We start from the raw sequence: 22,646 nt of genomic DNA, 5'->3' as shown, positions 1-22,646 counted from the left end.
TTCCACCACCTTTATACGCAACCATGAATAAGGTCAAGAGAACCTGCCAGTTTCAAGTGGAAAAACCTACTTATTTTGCTGATATAAATGACAATCCTCATGTCCTAATTAAATCAACTGATAAGACCTATAGATACAAGCTAGGTCAATGAGTAATCCGTTTGGATAAGGGGATTGTAAATATAGGATGAATGACAGTTATAGATCTATTTTACTTGGCGATTAATGTGAATCTAGTCATGACAGGCAGGGCTATTTATGCCCCTTTCCTACAGCAAAGTATGAAATGCAGAATCTTTATACGCAAACCAAATTGGATGACAAGGAAAGTTGCGTCAAATGTAACCTTTGTGCTCCCTAGAATGTTTTAATCATATGGCCTGACTTTTCCTGTTACCTTCAATTTATTTTGTAGCATATGTTACATATTTAACAGCCAGTTTCGTGTTCGTATCATTCCATTTGATTTAACAAATGCAAATTGTAGTAAAAATCAAATCGGGACCTATAGGCTTATTAATCATTATGGAGCTCAAACTGTTACTTTGCACTTGCCATCACAGTTTCATGATTAGGGTAGATGTATTATATAGGCATTAGACTTCCAACATTCAGAATGAATCAAACCACCTTTTGTGCTCTAAGGCTATTTTTCCATGAAATAAATAATGGGTACTGAAGAAAAATATGCATAGGTTTTCATGGCCGTCTTTCTATATCCTGAACAATTCTCCATTCAAGGCTTGCGCTGATACACCTTAAAGGGATTGTTTTAGAGAAATTAGAAAATCAAATTGAACAAAAACTCCCTGATCAAATTGGTAGGCCACCCCATGGGTGTTTTCTGGGGTTTAATTCAAATGTATTCAGTGTGTGCAATGGAAGCACCCCCAAAACCCTCCATAAGGTACTACTGAGAAGTGCATAGGAATCGGCTACTTGGCCCTTTTAACAGGTCTGATTCGTTTATTAGTATGGTAGTTTACTGGCAAAGGGAACTTTCAGCGCTCTCTGGTGTTAAAAAAGCATAACAAGTTAACCTAAAAACCAGACTAATAGGTCATTTACAGTACAATTAAATAAATCATTCATCAACGCTGTTAAAACCGCTACAGGAGACATATCCTGCATAGCATTAAAAGGAAGAGGGGAAAAAATCTTGTCCTGGCATGACATTCATAATTAGTGTTGCATCCAATTTTCACAATGGTCCCGTTTGGCTGTGAAAGACAATTTACTAAACTACTCATCTTTACCACATGACAAAATCAAAATGACAGCACACAAAATACACAGTGAGGGAGTCTTTTTTTTTTTTTACATTCTTAAATAATCAAGTATTTAAAACAATCGAGGAGTAGGACTCAGATCCGTGGGTTTTAGAGACTTTAAAGTTTGTTTTTAGCAGCCGAAGGAAAGTTAGCGGTAGGTATAGATTGCTAGCTCATTAGCGGGGTCAGTGCTGACAGCTGGTGTTGTACTGGAAGGAAGCCATCTGCACGCGACCCCGTAACCTTTGGACCTCCAGGCCGTGGAAGTAGTCGTCGTCGTCGTCCTGGACGATAATCTTCTGCAGCTCGCCTATCTCCCTCTCCATCTTGGAGCGCAGCTCTCGCTTCATCTTCTGAAGGGCCTGCAGAGAGAAACACTTTAATATCCTGACCCCAATACCGTAGGATGTAGTAGTCACATGCTGAACCCTGAATAAGTTCACTTGTCAAGTATCTCAAATCTCCCCAAAAAGTACAGGCATATGTAGTAAATTGTGTGTTCATTAGCGGGCATTTACCTTTTCTTGGGCCTTCTTCCGTACTTGGATATCCTGTCGCTCTATAGCGAGAGTTTCAGCCAACAATGAAAACTGAAAGAGTGCAGAACAGCGTGGAATTAGCTTTCAGCTGTCCCGTTCTTTCACATCAGTGCAGATGTAGGAACAGAGAAGATCAGGAAGCCGTTTCTTGGTCTTACTCTCCTACCACATCTGTAAGGTACGCGTGTGGTCCTACCTGGTCCTTGTAATAGTTCTCCATAGACTGGATCTGGTCTCGGTGTTTGTTCTGGTGCTCCTGGCGCTGCTCCTTGGCGTAGGCCCTCTGCTCTCGGAGACGAGCCTTCTGCACCTCCAAGCCCTCCTCAAAGACCTGCTTAAACATCTGGAACACAACACACACAGTTATACAACCCTTTAATAACCACTAAACAAACCACCATATCGTTACATGTGTTTGTATAGTCACAGTGTTCATGACCTGTTTACATTTTACAATAGAGCTTAATAGATGACAATTGTGTAAAATCTTCCCTTCACAAAATACATGGATGGAGAATGGAATGGAAAGTACTGTTTGAAGCGTTGAAACATGAAATTCTAGGAGCATCTAAACCGTGTTGGGTATTGAGGCGTAGCATGGCGTCACTAACTGACCCTCTCCTCTTTCGTGCGGGCCCTCATCATGCGCGCGCGGAGCTGGACGTGGTAGTCACTGTGGTACTTCTTGGCCCGGGCGATCTGCTGCCTCTGCTCCTTCAGACGGTTCTGAGTCGACTTCTGTTGCTGGATACGCTCCTTAAAATCCCTCTGGAGGGGGAGAGGAGCGAGACGGCTGTACAGTTAGAGGGGCTGTATTGTATTATTGCTTGCTGTGTGTGTTTGAGAAATAAGACTGGTAATATGTGTGTGTATGTATGTGTGTGTATGTGTGTGTGTGTGTCTGTGTGTGTGTGTCTAGCCTACATACTGAACCTCATGCATGCTTTGACTGGCTCACCAGGCGTCTGTTGTGTTCTTGCTCTTTGCGGATGATCTCCACCAGCAGGTTGTGTCTCCTCTGAACCTCCTCCACCTGGGGAGAGAGAACATGACGAGTTAACGGGAGGAGATCGATGTGGAAAAGTTGCACGGGTGGACCCTGGTCTCATTATGGGGTCTTCGCCCAATCACAGGCTCCGCACTTAGACATCTGTGTTAAGATTACAGAAAGGTAGGAGACTTGCAGAGATCCATCTGGCAAGCCAAGCTAAGCTCAAACCTCCCAGCTCTCCCTGTGGTTTATATGGTGGATAGTGTTATAGCGCCCCCACCTGGCTGGTGAGTTTAGTGCGTGGCCCCTGCCTCTGGTTGTCCAGGGAGAGGGAGGCGTTGAGGCGGTCCACCTGGCCCAGCTGCTGCTGCCACATCCTGCCCAGGGCGTGGGGCGAGAGGTGCAGGTGGGGGAACTCCTCCAGGAGCAGGGGGAGCAGGTCGTTGTCCTTCACCTTCACTGGAAAATGGAGAGAGAGAAGCACAAACGGTTAATATAGAGGGCCAAATCCATACCGTGCACTTAGACTAATGCGCAAATCCATATCAAGCTCTTTCTCCTAAGGCATATGTAGTTCTGAAAGGATTGAATAGATAGCCAGGTAGGCATCCTCCATATTAGTTTGAGGCCAATGCTGCGTTTTTAGTTCAGGGCAAACGAAGGAGAGGAAGCCACTTTGTACAGTACTTAGACTAGATTGAGTTGATACTGTCTCCATCTCACTGGCAGAGACTCCAGCTTGGGGGTCTTACTTGGTGGGGCTCTCCTGGTTTTGTCCTGTCGTCTGCGGCCCGGAGTTGGTTGTCTGGTCCTGGGGGAGCGGTGTTGGGCTGCTGTGGTGTACACTTGGGACGGTTTAGGGGTTCGGGGAACATCTCTCAGTATGGCCTCTCTGTATTCCCTCTCCTACAGGGCAGAACCACACATAGAACGTCTGCTGTAGATAATATTGGGACACAGTCTTTCTGCCAGAGGGCTACTGTATACACAGTCACATGGTGTCTAATGCACACACCTCCCCAGGGCTAAAATGAGTAGGTCTGATACTGTTTACACACCACACTCTCTCCTCACCCCCCCCCCCCCCCCCCCCCTCGCTCTCACCGCCTCCTGTGCTCTGGTTCGTTCCTTGGCCATAGCAGCCCGTTCTCTGTCCTCGTACACTTTCAGCTCCTCCTCATAGGCTTTTTCCAGCTAGAGAGAGATGTGTACACACCAATTTTGTTAGACAGTTCAACTGGTCTCTTTTAAAAGGTGACAATATTTCATCTTTATACTGAATATGGCATTGGTTAATGTGATATGGCAATTCCCTCTGACCTGGCTGTGTTTGTGTTGGGGCGGTAGATGGTGGAGTTCCCGTCGGCCCTTACGGGCGGCGTGTCTCTGTGTGACCTCTCCGCGCACCGCCTCTCTCATGGCGCCCTCTAGCTGACCTGAGAGAGAGCGACGGGCCCGGGGAGGTGAGGGGGACAGGGAGCGGGTACAGGGGGCTGTGGGGGCTCGCGGAGTACCTGGGAGAAGGGTCAGAGGTTAAAGGTTAAAGCCGAGGAAATGTTAAATCATAGAGTTGGTCAATAATGACTTATTATTGTTCTACATTCAGGCGAGTCAACTGTGCTTTTGTTGGAGAAGTGCGGTGCATCTCAGAGTAGGAGTGCTGATCTAGGATCTGCCCATACAAATCGTATTCCTTATGATCTAAAAGGCTAAACTGATCCTAGATCTGAGATGCTGTATGAACACGGGCCCTGATGTGATTGAAGAGGTGGAGGATGTACCTGTTGGCCTCCTTGGGGGCCTGCGACACTCCATGACACTGTCACTGTGGTGGGACAGTTTGTCTTCCTCTTTGACCTCGTCGGGCTCTCCGCTCTCTCCTAGCGCTCTCTTTAACATCTGACGAGTGGAAACACACATTAAATCTAGATGTACATTGCTGAGATGCCAGGGGTGACACCTTAGTTTTCCCCCCACACACTATTTACCGGTGCAATTAATGGTCAGCTGTGGCGCATGCCAAGTGAAAGCATGTCGGGTGGGAAGGTTCTCCTGGTGAATGGGATTGTAAGGCATCCGACACGCGGTTAGACTGCTCCGAACGCATCCCAGCAATATAAATATAGCTTGACACACACAGTCCACATAATGACAAGCCCGTCACTCACACACACGTGTACCACTCACCAGGTCCAGCTCCTCTAGTCGTCGGGACAGCTTCTCAGACATGTGGTGCAGCTCCTGTTCTGCCTTCCTGTTTCTCTGTCTACGCCAGGAGAGAGGCTCCTCACAATCCTCCTCCTCTAGTACCCTGCTACTACTGGCAGGAGAGAGGGAGGGAGAAAGGGGGACAAAAGGTAGAAAGAGAGGAAAAGCAGAGACAAAAAGGGCAAGGCAGGGAGGTGAATGTTAGATTGAGTGGCATTGTGTAGGACATCTGTGTGTAACTAACTTATGTTCATGTACATTGATTTTCTCGCTATGCATCTACAATGCTATTCTAACCACCTCCCATTGTGTTGTTCTTACCTGATCCCCGTCCGCCCCCTGTGAGCCCGGCTGTCCTGCTGCGTGTAGGTCTCTTCCTCCTCTTCCTCAGTGTCCAGTGGTGCCCTGTCCTCCAGCTCTTCCTGCAGGGTGAGGAAATGAATGTCTGGCTGTGTCCGGAATAGAACCCTCCTGGGCCCCACACTGGTAGGCTATAGAGAAGATTAGAGAGATTTGCGAAATATTCAACAATTTAGTTATGAATTAGCTGTAAATTGGACATGCATTAGCAAATAATTAGATTGGAATTAGGCATGAGGTAGACTTGAATTATTGAATTAGTCCTAATTTGAGGCATTGTAACTACAACAGTGTAGAGTGCGAGTGGTTTGTTATGCCTTACCTCTGGCTGCTCCTTGGCCTCCTCTAGCCTGACCTTGGTTTGACTGGACACAGACTTCTCACTCTCGACTACAAATGAAAAGCATGGAGGAGTAAGATCAATCAATCAAATTGATACATGGTTTGAGGTGCTACACTTTTATTTCTGATAAACTGAACGCTGTGCAAAAATACTTCAATTCAATGGCTACAGCCGTGCTATTCAGAGCAGTCCGTTCTGTGTACTAACCAGGTGAGTGGTTGTGGGCTGGCGAGCGCACTCCATTGGTAACTGTGTCAGCCACTGGCCTTGGGGACTGCGAGAGGGAGAGAGAGATGATCATTCATTAGTCAGAGAGAAGGGGACAGAGACAAAGGGGTGGATGCATTTCCACTCAGTGGGGGAGGGGGGGGGAGAATTCACACTCAAATCAAACTGTGATAAAAGAGAACCCAGCGAGAGGAGTCTCAGTGGCTAGCTAGCGGATGCTAACGTCATATCACACAAGAGATGCATGACGTGAACTACCGCTACCAGTACAAAGCATTGAAATACCAGTGTCACGGGTAGTCTAGCGGTTCGCTGGTTCGAATCCCCAATCTGTCAATGTGCCTTTGAGAAAGACACTTTACCCTAATTGACCCTGTAAGTCTGCTAACTGACTAAACTGTAAAACAATGCTAAATGAATACAGTAGTTGTAGTACACTGCCTTATTGCAGTGAATTAGAACGAGACACAGAAAGAATAGCAGTAGTGTGTGCAGGTCAATTTAGGTAAATACTTGATTTTATTTCATCTACACCACAGCTCCTTACCGTCACCCATAATGGTATGTGAGATCATGGGGTATGGAGAGATATATATATATATATATATATATATATATATATATACATACATACACACACACACACACACACACAGCAAAACGTCCCTTTTGCAGGACCCTGTCATTCAAAGTTAATTTGTAAAAATCCAAATAGATCTTAATTGTAAAGGGTTTAAACACTGTTTCCCATGCTTGTTCAATGCTTGTTAAATTAATTAACCATAATTAATAAACACGCACCTGTGGAATGGTCGTTAAGACACTAACAGCTTACAGACGGTAGGCAATTAAGGTCACAGTTCTGAAAACTTTGGACGCTAAAGAGGCCTTTCTACTGACTCTGAAAAACACCAAAAGAAAGATGCCCAGGGTCCCTGCTCATCTGCGTGAACGTGCCTTAGGCCTGCTGCAAGGAGGCATGAGGACTGCAGATGTGGCCAGGGCAATAAATTGCAAAGTCCGTACTGTGAGACGCCTAAGACAGCGCTTAGGAGTGGAGAGACTATAAGGTGGAAACATTGCATTCCTTCTAGGGTGGAAACTTGTGCTGGGTGGGGACATATGGCCCTGGGTCATATTGTAAATGACATGGGAATGTAGAACTGTTTCTCAGTCAGGTCTCTCCAACTCTAGATCCAATGATGTCCAATTTCTCAGTGATAGTATTGGCTATTCTTCAGACATAGCGAGTACCAGTTGGTAATGGAATAACAAGTGGAAAGTATTTGCCCCTGCTAGCGTGTCTGGACTTGCCAGAGGCATGCAGGTGGGATGTGACGTGATTCCCAGGTGTTGCCGCCCATAAACAGAGAGGAGGAACATATTGGAAAAGTGATTCCTGTGATGAGTCTCGTGGCCATTTTGGATGAGTCGGCATGAGTCAGCAACAGCTCATCCTTTGTCAGAGGAGGAAGGAAGCTACAGTTCTATAAACTGTAAGTGGCTGAGGTCACTTCAGAATGTGTTTCAGAACACAGTCGTTTTCTGAGAGCTTTGAAATACTGGTTAAAACGTGTCTTCAGAAAGTTGATACTGTATTACAAAGCGTAATTTGAAGAGACTCAGCATGGATATATATGACTAGACAGACATACCTCTGAGGTGCCAGTGGGTGCCTCCTGCGCCACTGCAGCCCCGCTGCTGAGACCGTTGGCTGGGGGAGACTGGCTGCCCGAGTGGGGAGCTCTGTCGGGCCTGTGGGGGGTGGTCTGGTATGGGGGTTGCAGGGGGATGGCCGAGCGCAGGGGCTCCCTCAGTAGAGTGGCCTGGGTGCCTGGGGTTCCCGGGGCACACGTGGTGCTGGGGCCCGGAGCTTGGGAAGAGGCTTCCACTGTTAGGGAGGGGTAAAATAGAAGCTGTTAGAGGTGTAGATTTTGTAGGCAATGTATTGTAGGCGTATGTGTACACTGTTCAGTACTGTAGTTCCCAACAGATGCTATGGCTAGTCGTGTCATGTTATAATAGTGTTATGCAGGTTGTTTGAACAAAGGTTCAAGTAAAATATTATTTATGTTCCTATACAATCAGATTTGCCTCAACTGGTTCACTGTTCTTTAAGTAGCCCACAGTTCTGAACTCCTAGCTATCGATGCCTTGCCAATTACCCTGGCATTGTCTTGCGAATATACACAAGATCCATACAATGGAGCAAAGACAAGTACACGGGCCATTCATATTCTAACTAACTAAACCGTTGTTGAAGACTATCATTAAAACCAAACATAGGGACTCAGTGGAAACTAATGAGAGGACAGGGGCTTGTAAAAAGGAAACGGTGACATAATCCTCGTTTTTTTTATTTTTTTTACTTCCACTTGAGGAAAAACGAACCCCCTGACCACATAACATTCCGCACTGTCTCCATAAAGAATTCCATAGGAAGGACAGCAAAAAAAGACTGGAAAAACTGGATACCTCATCAGCATCATGTGCTGTTTGATAAGCAAAAGGTGGATGAAGTTTGCTGACGACAACGGTGGTAGGACTGCTCACCGACATAGAGGCAGCCTATTTTATTTAACCAGGTAAGCCAGTTGAGAACAAGTTCTCATTTACAACTGCGACCTGGCCAAGATAAAGCAAAGCAGTGCGACAACAACACAGAGTTACACATAAACAAACGTACAGTCAATAACATAATAGAAAAACCAATGTACAAAATCTATAGGGAGGAGACCTGGCGGTGTGGTGCAAGGCCAACCACCTCTGTGAAAAGATTTGGCACGGGCCCTCAGATCCTCAAAAAGTTATACAGCTGCACCATTGAGAGCAGCTTGACTTGCTGCACCACCGCTTGTTACACCAACTGCAAGACACCAGACCGCAAGGCGCTACAGAGGGTGGCGAGTCCTACCCAGTACATCACTGGGGCTGAGCTCCCTGCCATCCAGGACCTGTATACCAGGCGGTGTCGGACGAAGACCCCAAAAAATAGCTAATCGCATATCTACCAGGACTTCCTGCATTAACCATTTTTGCACCAACTCTCTTGCACCGACTATGCACACACACTGGACTCTACCCACACACTCACACATACTTTACACTGACACCCCAACACTCTGCATAAGGGCGTCTGAATGTTATGTAAATGTAATTACCTCGTACCCCTACACATCAACTCGGTACAGGTACTCCCTGTATATAGCCATGTTCTTTTTAATCATTAATTGTTTTTCACTGGATATGTATTCCTTCTGTTACTATTTCTATCTTTAACTCTGCATTGTTGGAAAAGGACCCGTCAGTAAGCATTTCATTGTTACTCTACACCGGTTGTGTACGAAACATGGGACAAATAAAATGGGATTTGATTCCAAATGTAAATACAGAAAGACAGAGGAAAGCTTTTCCTTTTTCAGCATTCTATGTCATGGGCCAGGAACCAGCTTTTGGTCCCGCCTACCTTCTTGTTTGGCCGTGAACGTGCGGGCGGAGTCTCCCAGGAGGATAAGCTCATTGGTCGAGCCCGTCTCCTCTGCATTCCAAGAGTGAAGGGAATGTTTGCTGCTAGACTGGACGGCAGAGCTGGAAGATAAAAGAAACCTCGTAAAGTTACCGATGTATCACTATCAAAGTAAACCAAAGGAAAGACCACCCAAAGAGTTCAATGGAAGTGCATCGGTGTGTCTGGTTTGTGTGATACCAGTTAGTTAGAACAAGTACAACCTGCACTTATTCAAAACAATGCATCGAGTTTCCTGGTTTAGGAACAGAGGTTTACCTCACCCACAATGACTCATTCAGCTTTGTTGACTTTCCAGCCAGCCTTTCTGTGCGACAGCCAACGGAACAGGCTGAGTAGACATAGTGATGTCATAGATGTTTGTGTTCCGTGTCCAACCTTAGCATTCGCCGTTACGGTTGACATTTGTATCGTGCTCCCTGACTGGCTGTTGTGTCAATAGGATGTACCGACTTGACTTACACGATGATGGCATTTGAAGTGGTCCTGTCTGGTGCAGTTGCTAGAGCATGGCATTTGCAATGCCAGGTTAGTGGGTTCGATTCCCGGGACCACCCATATGAAAAATGTATGCATGCATGACTAAGTCGCTTTGGATAACAGCGTCTGCAAAATGGCATATATACATGTATTGTCTCGTGATGTAGTGTCTTTGGTTGTATCAACAGAATTGGAACCCTGCTCGAAGACGGAACTGAATCTGAAACCATGGAAATGTACAAAGAACCTGTAGCATAGAATATCTTGAAAACACTCACTGCACACTAGAATACTGGGAGGCTCTCTCCATTAGGGCCTCCTGTTCCTCTGTCTGGGGGACCACTGTCCCTGTAGGAAGGGGGGCATCCTCAACAGGAACACAGCTTGGTTCCTTGTCTGGAGGGAGGAAAGGGGGAGGATTGTAGAAGGGTGATTACAGCGTGGCGCAATGTGGTGAAGTTGACAGGCTCCTGCTGTGATGCAATGACGAAACGAACAAGCTACCAGTCGACTTTCAGACCACCAATCAGTCCGTAATTATACAAATATTTAAGTCACATTAACAGACTCAGTCAGAGTAGTAGAATAAGCACTCGGAACATAGCAATCCATAGACATTGGAGCACATAGACACACTAATGATCCAACCCCATTTCCGAAAGCTGAAGTGAAACAAGCAACTGTTCTAGCCATGTCATTGTGAAAGTGCATCGACAGAGTTCATTGAGTGTGACAGTAACATTATCTGTAGCGACTCATGCATAGCCTATCCCAGATATTTCCTAATTGGAAATATCAAGCGGTTTAAACTAGAGCCCGGGCGATATGTTATTCTTGGCCCGATGGCGGTTTGGATTTTTTTTGGGGGGGGGGGGTACAAAACTTACTGATACCGATGTATCTGCCGATATACTGTTTTATGCCGGGAAAATTTCAAAGTGTAATTTTCCCACACTGTATTCGCATAAAATTATATTCAAAAGAACAACTGTCCAAGAAATATGGTTCAAATGTTGATTTCTTACATTGTGAAATGAATGACAATGAGAATGGCTGCAAGTGTTAAGGTAAGCATGAGTCCCTTTTTTTCATCCTATATATTGAAAAATCGGTTATCGGTGGATTATCAACCAATACTTCACAGCTCCTTTTGGACTCTCGCAAAGTCACCACCCCTATCCATTTTGATAAACCAGTCATTTTCCCCAGAGCCTTCTGAACATTTAAATGTCCAGACAGATAGTCTGGTCATTAAAAGTCTAATTGGTGTTTTGCGATGGGAGAGAGGGCCAGCAGACCACCATTCCACCATAGATGGACACAAAGACATGCAGAGCGCTGCCAACCGCTTCCCAGTAATCCCAGAGCTAGCCGTCTCTAAAACGGGTTTAGAAAGGCCATTATGTCCACTTCATGTGTGTGGGTGATCTCACCCAAACAGGGTTGTGCCTCACTCAGTGACACAGATAAAGTTTGAGGGAAATGGTGTGATATGAGATCAGGAAGAACAGGGGTGATATCAGGTCAGGAAGAACAGCTGTATGTTTAGGTATGTTTCCAGGCAGGTCTTCTGACCTCAATAGGACTTCCTGGTTAAATAAATGTTAGCCTAAATATAACAGTTGAGAGGGTAATGGAGTAAAATAAGATTTTTTTTGTCTACCTCCATTTTGCGACTCCTCTTCACTGATCTGTTCGGTGAGATACTCAAGCAGCCCGTCAAAGATCTCCAACAGGTTCTTGATGGACTCCTTGTCCCCTCGTACAATGTTCTCGCCTAGAGCCGGGGGAAAAACCCATTAGGACAAGCGATGAATCAGTGGAACCATAATAAACACCACATTGTTGTCCTTTTAATAGAACCAACGAGTCTGCATGTTTTTACGGTGAATTTTCCTAAACAAAGAGGGTTGTGTTTGCTCTGAACAAGGCTGTGCTTTGAAATCTAAACAGCAATTTAGCCAGAGACCCTCTGGTTGTAGCTAAATAGATCACTTGATTTTCTTTCAGCATTCATCATCGGTTCTCTCTGATACCGCACGGCAAGCAGTACCGATGCACCAAGTCTGGAACCAACAGGACCCTGAACAGCTTCTACCCCCATGCTATAAGACAGGGGCTGGGCAATATGGCCAAAATATTATATCACGCTATTAAAAAAAATGGACGATATGTTTTTTTAATAATAAAAGTTATACATTTCTTTATGAGGAGTGTGTGACCCTAGGGTGGCAACACATACATTCTAAGTAATTTCAAAGGGTCTTTCTCCATTCTGATTGTTTTATACTGTTCAATTCAACTTCAACCCCCCAAAAATGATAATTTTCATACATTTCTGCATTTGAGATCATTTCCACGCTGCCACGTAGGGCTGCACGATATGGGCAAGTAATCTGGGCCTTATTTTTAACCAAATGTTGCAATTTGACTTGCGATTTAGCGCAAAACACTTGGGTTAACTGTTGGAATCATGGGAATAGAAAGTATATTCTAATTATATAGTTGGAATATAATATAGTGGGCACTTTCAATACAATGTTGCTTGACATTACAATGAATGAAAATGCCAGGGAGGAGTTATTGTGACAGGGTAAGAACTAATGTGTTAGGTGTTTCCTAGGGGACCCTATAATGTTTGGCTACATTGAATGTAGAGGTCGACCGATTAATCGGAATGGCCGATTAATTAGGGCTGATTTCAAGTTTTCATTACAATCAGAAATCTGTATTTTTGGATGCCGATTTGGCCCCCAATTTTTTTTTACACCTTTATTTAATCTTGTTCAGGGGCAGAACCACAGATTTTTACCTTGTCAGCTCAGGGGATTCAATCTTGCAACCTTACAGTTAACTAGTCCAACGCTCTAACCACCTGCCTCTCATTGCACTCCACAAGGAGACTGCCTGTTACACGAATGCAGTAAGCCAAGGTATGTTGCTAGCTAGCATTAAACTTATCTTATAAAAATCAATCATAATCACTAGTTAACTACACATGGTTGATGATATTACTAGTTTATCTAGCGTGTCCTGCTTTGCATATAATCTGACTGAGCATACAAGTATCTAAGTATCTGACTGAGCGGTGGTAGGCAGAAGCAGGCACGTAAACATTCATTCAAACAGCACTTTTGTGCGTTTTGCCAGCAGCTCTTCGTTGTGCGTCAAGCATTGCGCTGTTTATGACTTCAAGCCTATCAACTCCTGAGATGAGGCTGGTGTAACCGAAGTGAAATGGCTAGCTAGTTAGCGCGCGTTAATAGCGTTTCAAACGTCACTCGCTCTGAGTCTTCAGTCTTCAGGTTCTATAGCAAATCACGCTTGCTTTTACTCAGTACGTGTATTAGCTAGATAACAAACAGCAGCTACCAAGATGTCGGAACAACTTGATAAGAAAAGACAAACTAGCTGTTTTCATATGTAAGAAACACAAGTTAATTGTGTAATTACAGAATGCTAGTAGGTTTATATTAAGAAGCAAAGTGCCAACTGCATCGTTGTCATCAACAGTGTTGCACATGCTGCATTGACCATTCAGACTGAACCAAGTGTCTCGTGCTTGACGAACATCAAATGCGCTCCTTGAGTGACAGGGAGCGTGGCTAGGTCTGGGTGGAACGCGGTATAGAGAGTGGAGAGAGATGACTCAAGTAGCGAAGTAGACTATAAAAATGGACGTTACACGCTGCGTGCCACATTTAACAAACCAAACATTCAAATACCGGTATAGAAGGTAAAGTAAAAACCCAAACCGGTCTGTGCATCAATATATGTCTATCGCAAAACACAGTACACTGCCCAGCCCTACATAAGAATGCTAAATAGTTAGCTATTGGTTACTATTTAGCTATCTGCATTTACCCATTTTGCACTAACTCTTTTGACTCATCACATAAAACAGTAACAGCAGTGTATCTATCCTGTTGCCTAGTCACTTTATCTCTACCTATATGTACACATCTACATCAATTACCTCGTATCCCTGCACAACGACTCAGTACTGGTACCCTGTGTATATAGCCAAGTTATCATAACTTGTGTATTTATTCCTCATTTTTATTTCTCTCTGCATTGTTTGGAAGTAAGCATTTTACTGTTAGCCTACACCTGTTTACGAAGCATGTGACAAATAACATTTGACTTGATCAGATGATGAATGACTGAATATCTAGGGAATAAGGAGTAGTTACTAGTTAATTAACTAGTGAATAGTGAGTCAAGCGTAAGAGCTGCTCACCTGTGATGTGTGAAAGGCTGATCTGAAGGTAATCCAGAGCCAGGGAGTCGATCACAGACTGGATGTTGTGGACATCATCCTCCTGACTGCCCGGGTTGGCGATGTAGTCTACACATACACACACGATTCCAAATCACAGCCTCTTGTGCACTTTGGCCACTTACTAGCCCATTGACAAACACAGCCTTGTGTTGGCAGGTTTGACGATCATAAGTAGCCCTGTGTGGCATTCTTGAAATTCTAAGAATACTCTCCTCTAAAGCACTCAGTTGGCCTTAACAGCATGCGTTAAAAAAAAACAATCTAAACATGAACTAACATGGGACAGTTGATAGGTCTCAAAAAATACATATTGCTCTTTTGGTGGGCATGTTTATTGTGTCATGTTTGGTGTAAACTTACCTGGGACTTTCTCCCCCAAGATGGCCTCATACAAGGCGGCAAAAACATTGGCATTACAGTCCGTCACCTTCTTCAGTCTTAGGTTAATGTGACACTTGCTAAGGATATCATTCGCCACGTCCACCCAATCTGTAAAAAGGGACATTACAAACTAAATGCAGACCTTGAATTTATGAATAAAGTGAATAGTGTAGATCATACTTCTTGGAGCAGTTATGAACTAGGCTACGTTAAAACTAAAAATGGCAGTAATAAAGCCTCTCCTGAAAAAGCCAAACCGTGACCCGGAAAAATGTAAAAACTACCGGCCTATTCCTCTCAAAGCGTTTTGACAAAGCTGTTCAGCAGAAACTCGCTGCCTTCCCGAAGCCAGATAATGTATTCAAAACGCTCCAGTCTGGTTGAAGACCCCATCATAGTACTGAGACTGCATTGTGAAGGTGGTAAATTACCTTTTAATGGCGTAGTGCCGCTTTTGACACCACCAATCACCACATTATTTTGGAGAGATTGGAAACCCCAATTGGTCTACACGGACAAGTTTGTGTCTGGTTTAGATCTAATCTGTTGGAAAGATATCAGTTTGTCTCTGTGAATGGTTTGTCCTCTGACAAATCAATGTAAGTTTCGGTGTTCCTCAAGATTCTGTTTTAGGACCATCATTGTTTTCATTATACTGTATATTCTATACTCTGTGTTTCAGACATAAGGAAGTGGAAGGCAGCAAATGTTTTACTTTTAAACTCGGAAAAAACAGATGTTAGTTCTAGGACCCAAGACATCTGCTGTTTGATTTTACAATTAATCCTGATGGTTGTACAGTCATCTCAAATAAAACTGTGAAGGACCTCTGCGTTACTCTGGACACCGATCTCTCTTTTGATGAACATATCAATAATATTTTGTCACTTCCAGTTTAAGACTACTGTAATGCTCTACTCTTCGGCTAACCGGATGAAGCACCAGATAAACTTCAGTTAGAGTTAAATACAGCTGCTAGAATCTTGACTAGAACCAAAAAATGTGATCATATTACTCCAATTCTAGCCTCTCTACACTGGCTTCCTGTTAACGCTAGGGCTGATTTCAAGGTTTTACTGCTAGCATTACATGGACTTGCTACATGGACCTGCTCCTGCCTACAGTCAAAAGTCACAGGCCTTCTTATTGTCCCTAGAATTTCGAAGCAAACAGCTGGAGGCAGGGGCTTTCTCCTATAGAGCTAAATTTGTATGGAATGGTCTGCCTATCATTGTGAGAGACGCAGACTGTCTCGACCTTTAAGTCTTTACTTAAGACTCATCTCTTCAGTTGGCCCTATGATTGAGTGTAGTCTGGCCCAGGGGTGTGAAGGTGAAGGGCAAGGCACTGGAGTGACAAACCGCCTTGCTGTCCATGCCTGGCCGGCTCCCCTCTCTCCACTGGGATTCTCTGCCTCTGAAACTATTGGGGCTGTGTCACTGGCTTACTAGTGCTCTTCCATGCCGTCCCTAGGAGGGGTGCGTCACGTCGTGCAAGGCTTTTTTCGCTTTACTCAACTTAAGTGGGTTGAGTCACTAACGTGACCTTTCTGTCCAGTTTTGTGCCCCCCTCGGGCTTGTGCCGTGGAGATCTTCGTGGGATATACTCGCCTTGGCTCAGGGTAGTAAGTTAGTGGTCTGTTGATATCCCTCTAGTGGTGTGGGGTCTGTGCTTTGGCAAAGTAGGTGGGATTATATCCTGACTGGTTGGCTCTGTCCGGGGGTATCATCTATGTGCCGGGGGACTAGGGTCAGTCTGTCCTGTCTGGTGAAATTCTCCTATCTTATCTGGTGTTCTGTGTGAATTTAAGTAAATCTCCCATCTCGCTCTCTCCCCTCAGACGACCTGAGCCCTAGGACACTGCCTGAGGACTACCTGGCCAAATGACTCCTGGCTGTCACCGTCCTCAGTCCACGTGGTAGTGCTGCTGCTCCAGTTTCAACTGTTCTGCCTGTGGCTATGGATCCCTGATCTGTTCACTTGACGTGCTACCTTGTCCCAGACCTGCTATTTTTTTTACCCTTTCTCTCGCACCTGCTGTCTCGACCTCTGAATACTTAGCTATGAAAAGCCAACTTACATTTACTCCTGACCTGTTGCACCCTCTACAACCCCTGTGATTATTATTTGACCCTGCTGGTCATCTATGAACATCTTGTAGAACGATCTGGCCTTAATGGCCATGTACTCTTATAATCTCCACCCGGCACAGCCATAAGAAGACTGGCCACCCCTTTGAGCCTGGTTCCTCTCTAGGTTTCTGCCTTTCTATGGTGTTTTTTCCTTGCCACCGTGCTTCTACATCTGCAATGCTTACTGTTTGGGGTTTTAGGCTGGGTTTCTGTATAAGCACTGTGTGACAACTGCTAATGTAAAAAGGACTTTATAAATAAATGTGATTTGATTTGATTCAGTTTGTTTACAGACGTTGACAAAAATGCACAACAAAACTGCTCAGTTGGTGGCAACCATCCCAAAATGATTGTTGACATACTGGCGGCTAATTTGGGGGCATGCGCGGGCAGAAGGCAGGCACAGTATGTTAGCTAACGTTAGAAATGTTAGCAACACCAACTACAATGTGGTAAGCCAGCTAACGTTAATACTAACGCAAAGAACACTACTGTAGTTAGCAAACTGGCTATGTATGTTGGAGTAGTTAGATAGCTAGGTTCACGAAAAGTACTGAATAACTCCTTAAATAGCCTACTATGTAGTTATTATCCTGATTGGTATCGCTAGCTACCAAACACAGTAACCACCAAGTTAGGTGCTATTTCTTCTTAATTAATTTACTAACTAACAGTCGTTAGCTTACCTCGCTCATCTTCTTGGGTTCCCATTCGGCATTAACTAGCAAGCTAGCCAGCTTGCTTGCTGTGTGGTAGTCAGCCGAGCTGGCAACAACGAAAGTGAAGCAATTGTCAACAATACTGTCTCTCTTGACCTCTGAAAAGAAGAACTAGCATTGCTAGCTAGTAGCAGTACGTTTTCCAAATTTCGAGGTTCGTCACTCACTGATTAACATTCATAATGAGAACAGAAATTAAAAGGGTGCCGGCTGCCAAGCAGAAAGTAATCGACATTTTAAAATGCAAGTGTTTTCTGATTGGGTGGAAAACGGTTTTCACTAGTTACCCTAGACACAAAGTCCAAATGTATATATTGTAAAAATTCATGAAACTAAAATGTGCTTTTTGGTCTTAATTTGAGGTTTGAGTTGGACATGAGCTCAGCAGTGTGGTCAATGTTAGGGTTAGGTTTAAAATCACATTTTAAGAAAATGCATTGTAGAAACAGGCGGGATTTATGACTTTGTGGATGTGGTAACTAGTGACGACCATGGTAAACTGGCACTTTGTTTCCGGAAGTAGTTTATGAATGTTCGGGAAAAATGGTTCCTTGTACTCTTTTCTCTTTGTTCTGGTTAGTCCAGTTGACTCTTCAGTTATTTTACAATATATCACAGACAGACATTTAATAAATTAACCATATTTGTTATTAAAATATCACATGGTAGACAGGGTGTTCTTCCGAGTATCTGTCTTAAAGTAGTTCCCAGAGTTTGTAAACCCAGAGGCCCAACGTCGCGAGACTTCCGGGATGGCTAGCGAAACAGATCAGGACTGGGTTTGAGAAGTCATTAACTTTGTTTCCTTTACCTTCTACACTCAAAGTTCGCATAGAAAATAGATGCGACAATTGCCTGCTAGGGTACATTTCAATTTAAACTCCCCCATTTCCCGATTGCAAACATTCTAATAGTTCGCCTTATTTCAGTTTTTGTGACAAAATAAGCAGTCGTTGTAAGAGAATCATTGTACCATCTAAACCAGTGTTTCCCAACCCTGGTATTCGAGTGCCCCAACAGTACAGTTTCGTTGTAGCCCTTGACAAACACATCTAATTCAACTCATTGAGGGCTTGTGGATTAGTTGACAAGTTGAATCAGGTGTGCTTGTCCAGAGTTACAATAAATATGTTTACTGTTGGGGGTACTCGAGGACCAGGGTCTAAACTGCTGTAAAATATATTTTCCCATAACCAAAAATATTGTGTTTTCAGCTTGTGTACGAAACTTATCAGGAAGCATAGAAATCGGCACATAGAACAGATCTACCGCTTCTTAGACATGCTTTCAATGAAAATTAAATATATATATATATATATATATATATATATATCTCAGCTGGACATAATGACACCACAAAATCCTACAGTGTTGAATAAAAATGTAGTGATTTAAGTGTTTACCCATTTAGGCAAATTGTGAATTAATAAATTGGCGGACAGCCTGTATGCCCTCCCACCTATCTGTTTAATGTCTCAGGTAGCTGCAAAAGCCTGCATGGATAGAATGTGAGAATTGACTAATATTTGCCATATTCCAATAATTCTCATCTGCCATTGTAATAATTGGATGGTGAAACTTGCCGGCGAAACAGAAAAGCAAGGCGAAGCATTCAGGCATTCTTGAAAGTCTTTGTCTTGCAAAGAAACAATATTTGTATAGTTTAAAACAATCATTTTGTAAGCATTTAGTAAATGTGAAATAGAGCTTTATAGTTACTTGATAACATCACCTGCCCAGTGTACCTTCAAAGTTATTAGGCAATCATAATTTATTTGTAAAACACTGTGTCCATAATCGTCTGTCGCAACACTGTTTCCATATCGTCGCCAAGCCTGTCTCTCCTTTCTGGGGAGGTTCCCATTGCTTGGAAGGCAGCTACAGTTCAACCTTTATTTAAAGGGGGTGATCAAGCTGATCCTAACTGTTATAGGCCTATTTCTATTTTGACGTTTATCAAAAGTGTTGGAAAAACTTGTCAATAATCAACTGACTGGCTTTCTTGATGTCTATAGTATCCTCTTGGGTATGCAATCTGGTTTCCACCCAGGTTATGTATGTGTCACTGCAACTTTAAAGGTCCTCAATGATGTCACCATTGCCCTTGATTCTAAGCAATATTGTGCTGCTATTTTTATTGACTTGGTCAAAGCTTTTGATACGGTGGACCATTCCATTCTTGTTGGCCGGCTAAGGAGTATTGGTGTCCCTGAGGGGTCTTTGGCCTGGTTTGCTAACAGTTGAAGTTGGAAGTTTACATACACTAAGGTTGGAGTCATTAAAACTCGTTTTTCAACCACTCCACAAATTTCTTGTTAACCAACTATAGTTTTGGCAAGTCGATTTGTGCATGACACAAGTAATTTTTCCAACAATTGTTTACAGACAGATTATTTCACTTATAACTCACTGTATCACAATTTCAGTAGGTCAGAAGTTTACATACACTAAGTTGACTGTGCCTTTAAACAGCTTGGAAAATTCCAGAAAATGATGCTAGAAGCTTCTGATAGGCTAATTGACATCATTTGAGTCAAATGGAGATGTACCTGTGGATGGATTTCAAGGCCTACCTTCAAACTCAGTGCCTCTTTGCTTGACATCATGGGAAAATCAAAAGAAATCAGCCAAGACCTCGGAATAAAAATTGTAGACCTCCACAAGTCTGGTTCATCCTTGGGAGCAATTTCCAAACGCCTGACGGTACCATGTTCATCTGTACAAACAATAGTACGCAAGTATAAACACCATGGGACCACGCAGCCGTCATATCGCTCAGGAAGGAGACGTGTTCTGTCTCCTAGAGATGAACGTACTGTGGTGCGCAAAGTGCAAATCAATCCTAGAACAACAGCAAAGGACCTTGTGAAGATGCTGGAGGAAACGGGTACAAAAGTATCTATATCCACAGTAAAAATTAGTCCTATATCGACAATCTGAAAGGCCGCTCCGCAAGGAAGAAGCCACTGCTCCAAAACCGCCATAAAAAAGCCAGACTACGGTTTGCAACTGGACATGGGAACAAATATCGTATTTTTTGGAGAAATGTCCTCTGATCTGATGAAACAAAAATGTAACTGTTTGGCCATAATGACCACTGAAGCACGAGGGTGGCAGCATCGTGTTGTGGGGGTGCTCTGCTGCAGGAGGGACTGATGCACTTCAAAAAATAGATGTCATTGTGTGGAAGGAAAATTATGTGTATATATTGAAGCAACATCTCAAGACCAGTCAGGAAGTTAATGCTTGGTCGCGAGTGGGTTTTCCAAATGGGCAATGACCCCAAGCATACTTCCAAAGTTGTGGAGAAATGACTTAAGGACAACAAAGTCAAGGTATTGGAGTGGCCATCACTAAGCCCTGACCTCAAGCCTATTGAAAATTTGTGGGCAGAACTGAAAAAGCGTGTGCGAGCAAGGAGGCCTACAAACCTGACTCAGTTTCACCAGCTCTGTCAGGAGGAATGGGCCAAAATTCACCCAACTTATTGTGGGAAGCTTGTGGAAGGCTACCCAAAACGTTTGACCCAAGTTAAACCATTTTAAAGGCAATGCTACCAAATTCTAACTGAGTGTATGTAAACTTCTGACCCACTGGGAATGTGATGAAAGAAATCAAATCTGAAAAATCTTCCTCTGTACTATTATTCTGACATTTAACATTCTTAAAATAAAGTGGTGATCCTAACTGACCTAAGACAGGTGAATTTTTAACAGGATTAAATATCAGTAATTGTGAAAAACTGAGTTGAAATGTATTTGGCTAAGGTACAGTGCGAAAGTATTCGGCCCCCTTGAACTTTGCGACCTTTTGCCACATTTCAGGCTTCAAACATAAAGATATAAAACTGTATTTTTTTGTGAAGAATCAACAACAAGTGGGACACAATCATGAAGTGGAACGACATTTATTGGATATTTCAAACTTTTTTAACAAATCAAAAACTGAAAAATTGGCCGTGCAAAATTATTCAGCCCCCTTAAGTTAATACTTTGTAGCGCCACCTTTTGCTGCGATTACAGCTGTAAGTCGCTTAGGGTATGTCTCTATCAGTTTTGCACATCGAGAGACTGAAATTTTTTCCCATTCCTCCTTGCAAAACAGCTCGAGCTCAGTGAGGTTGGATGGAGAGCATTTGTGAACAGCAGTTTTCAGTTCTTTCCACAGATTCTCGATTGGATTCAGGTCTGGACTTTGACTTGGCCATTCTAACACCTGGATATGTTTATTTTTGAACCATTCCATTGTAGATTTTGCTTTATGTTTTGGATCATTGTCTTGTTGGAAGACAAATCTCCGTCCCAGTCTCAGGTCTTTTGCAGACTCCATCAGGTTTTCTTCCAGAATAGTCCTGTATTTGGCTCCATCCATCTTCCCATCAATTTTAACCATCTTCCCTGTCCCTGCTGAAGAAAAGCAGGCCCAAACCATGATGCTGCCACCACCATGTTTGACAGTGGGGATGGTGTGTTCAGCTGTGTTGCTTTTACGCCAAACATAACGTTTTGCATTGTTGCCAAAAAGTTCAATTTTGGTTTCATCTGACCAGAGCACCTTCTTCCACATGTTTGGTGTGTCTCCCAGGTGGCTTGTGGCAAACTTTACCGTTCAGCCATCAGATTTGCCACCGATGTTCCTGATAGGACACATCACTGCACTCTATACTCCTCTGTAAACTGGTCATCTTTGTATACCCGTCGCAAGACCCACTGGTTGAGGCTTATTTATAAAAAAAAACCTCTTAGGCCTCACTCCCTCCTGAGATATCTCCTACAGCCCTCATCCTCCACATACAACACCCGTTCTGCCATACACATTCTGTTAAAGGTCCCCAAAGCACACACATCCATGGGTCACTCCTCTTTTCAGTTCGCTGCAGCTAGCGACTGGAACGAGCTACAACAATCACTCAAACTGGACAGCTTTATCTCAATCTCTTCATTCAAAGACTCAATCATGCTCGCTCCTACTGACAGTTGTGGCTGCTTTGTGTGGTGTATTGTTGTCTCTACCTTCTTGACCTTTGTGCTGTTGACTATGCCCAATAATGTTTGTACCATGGTTTGTGCTGCTGCCATGTTGTGTTGCTACCATGTTGTTGTTATGTTGTTGCTACCATGCTGTGTTGTCATGTGTTGCTGCCTTGCTATGTTGTTGTCTTAGGTCTCTCTTTATGAAATGTTGTG

At 43.7% G+C, this 22,646-nt stretch overlaps 1 protein-coding gene across 2 annotated transcripts; it reads right to left on the bottom strand.

Moving 5' to 3' along the window:
• Positions 1 to 825: 825 nt before the first annotated feature.
• LOC110493676 (centrosomal protein of 95 kDa) lies at positions 826 to 17,875 on the bottom strand. 2 transcript variants are annotated; one of them, XM_021568075.2, is made up of 21 exons: positions 17,428 to 17,875; positions 14,589 to 14,717; positions 14,187 to 14,294; positions 11,610 to 11,723; positions 10,225 to 10,342; positions 9,407 to 9,528; positions 7,596 to 7,831; positions 5,920 to 5,986; positions 5,692 to 5,759; positions 5,331 to 5,500; positions 4,989 to 5,121; positions 4,583 to 4,700; positions 4,122 to 4,315; positions 3,906 to 3,995; positions 3,554 to 3,707; positions 3,082 to 3,260; positions 2,769 to 2,843; positions 2,426 to 2,578; positions 2,007 to 2,153; positions 1,790 to 1,861; positions 826 to 1,633 (listed from the first exon to the last, which is right to left on the bottom strand). In XM_021568075.2, exons 1-21 carry the CDS (start codon positions 17,450 to 17,452, stop codon positions 1,457 to 1,459), a joined length of 2,649 nt encoding a protein of 882 aa, XP_021423750.1. In that variant the 5' UTR covers positions 17,453 to 17,875; the 3' UTR covers positions 826 to 1,456. The 2 variants fall into 2 exon arrangements, with proteins under 2 accessions (XP_021423750.1, XP_021423751.1); XM_021568076.2 differs by having other exon boundaries at positions 4,989 to 5,118.
• Between the last annotated feature and the right edge of the window lie 4,771 nt (positions 17,876 to 22,646).

Source organism: Oncorhynchus mykiss, chromosome 17 (genome assembly GCF_013265735.2).
Source record: "Oncorhynchus mykiss isolate Arlee chromosome 17, USDA_OmykA_1.1, whole genome shotgun sequence".
NCBI classification, from domain to species: Eukaryota; Metazoa; Chordata; class Actinopteri; order Salmoniformes; family Salmonidae; genus Oncorhynchus; species Oncorhynchus mykiss.
This window is presented reverse-complemented; position numbering and strand designations above follow the sequence as displayed.

What these genes read in the sequence shown, in the direction of transcription:
- LOC110493676 (XM_021568075.2), bottom strand. Translation starts at nt 17,452, where the DNA reads ATGGGAACCCAAGAAGATGAGCGAG. An exon ending in AACCCAAGAAGATGAGCGAG is followed by an intron (nt 14,718 to 17,427) that starts GTAAGCTAACGA and finishes CCCTTTTTACAG; the next exon opens with ATTGGGTGGACGTGGCGAAT. An exon ending in AGGCCAAGGAGCAGCCAGAG is followed by an intron (nt 5,501 to 5,691) that starts GTAAGGCATAAC and finishes TCTTCTCTATAG; the next exon opens with CCTACCAGTGTGGGGCCCAG.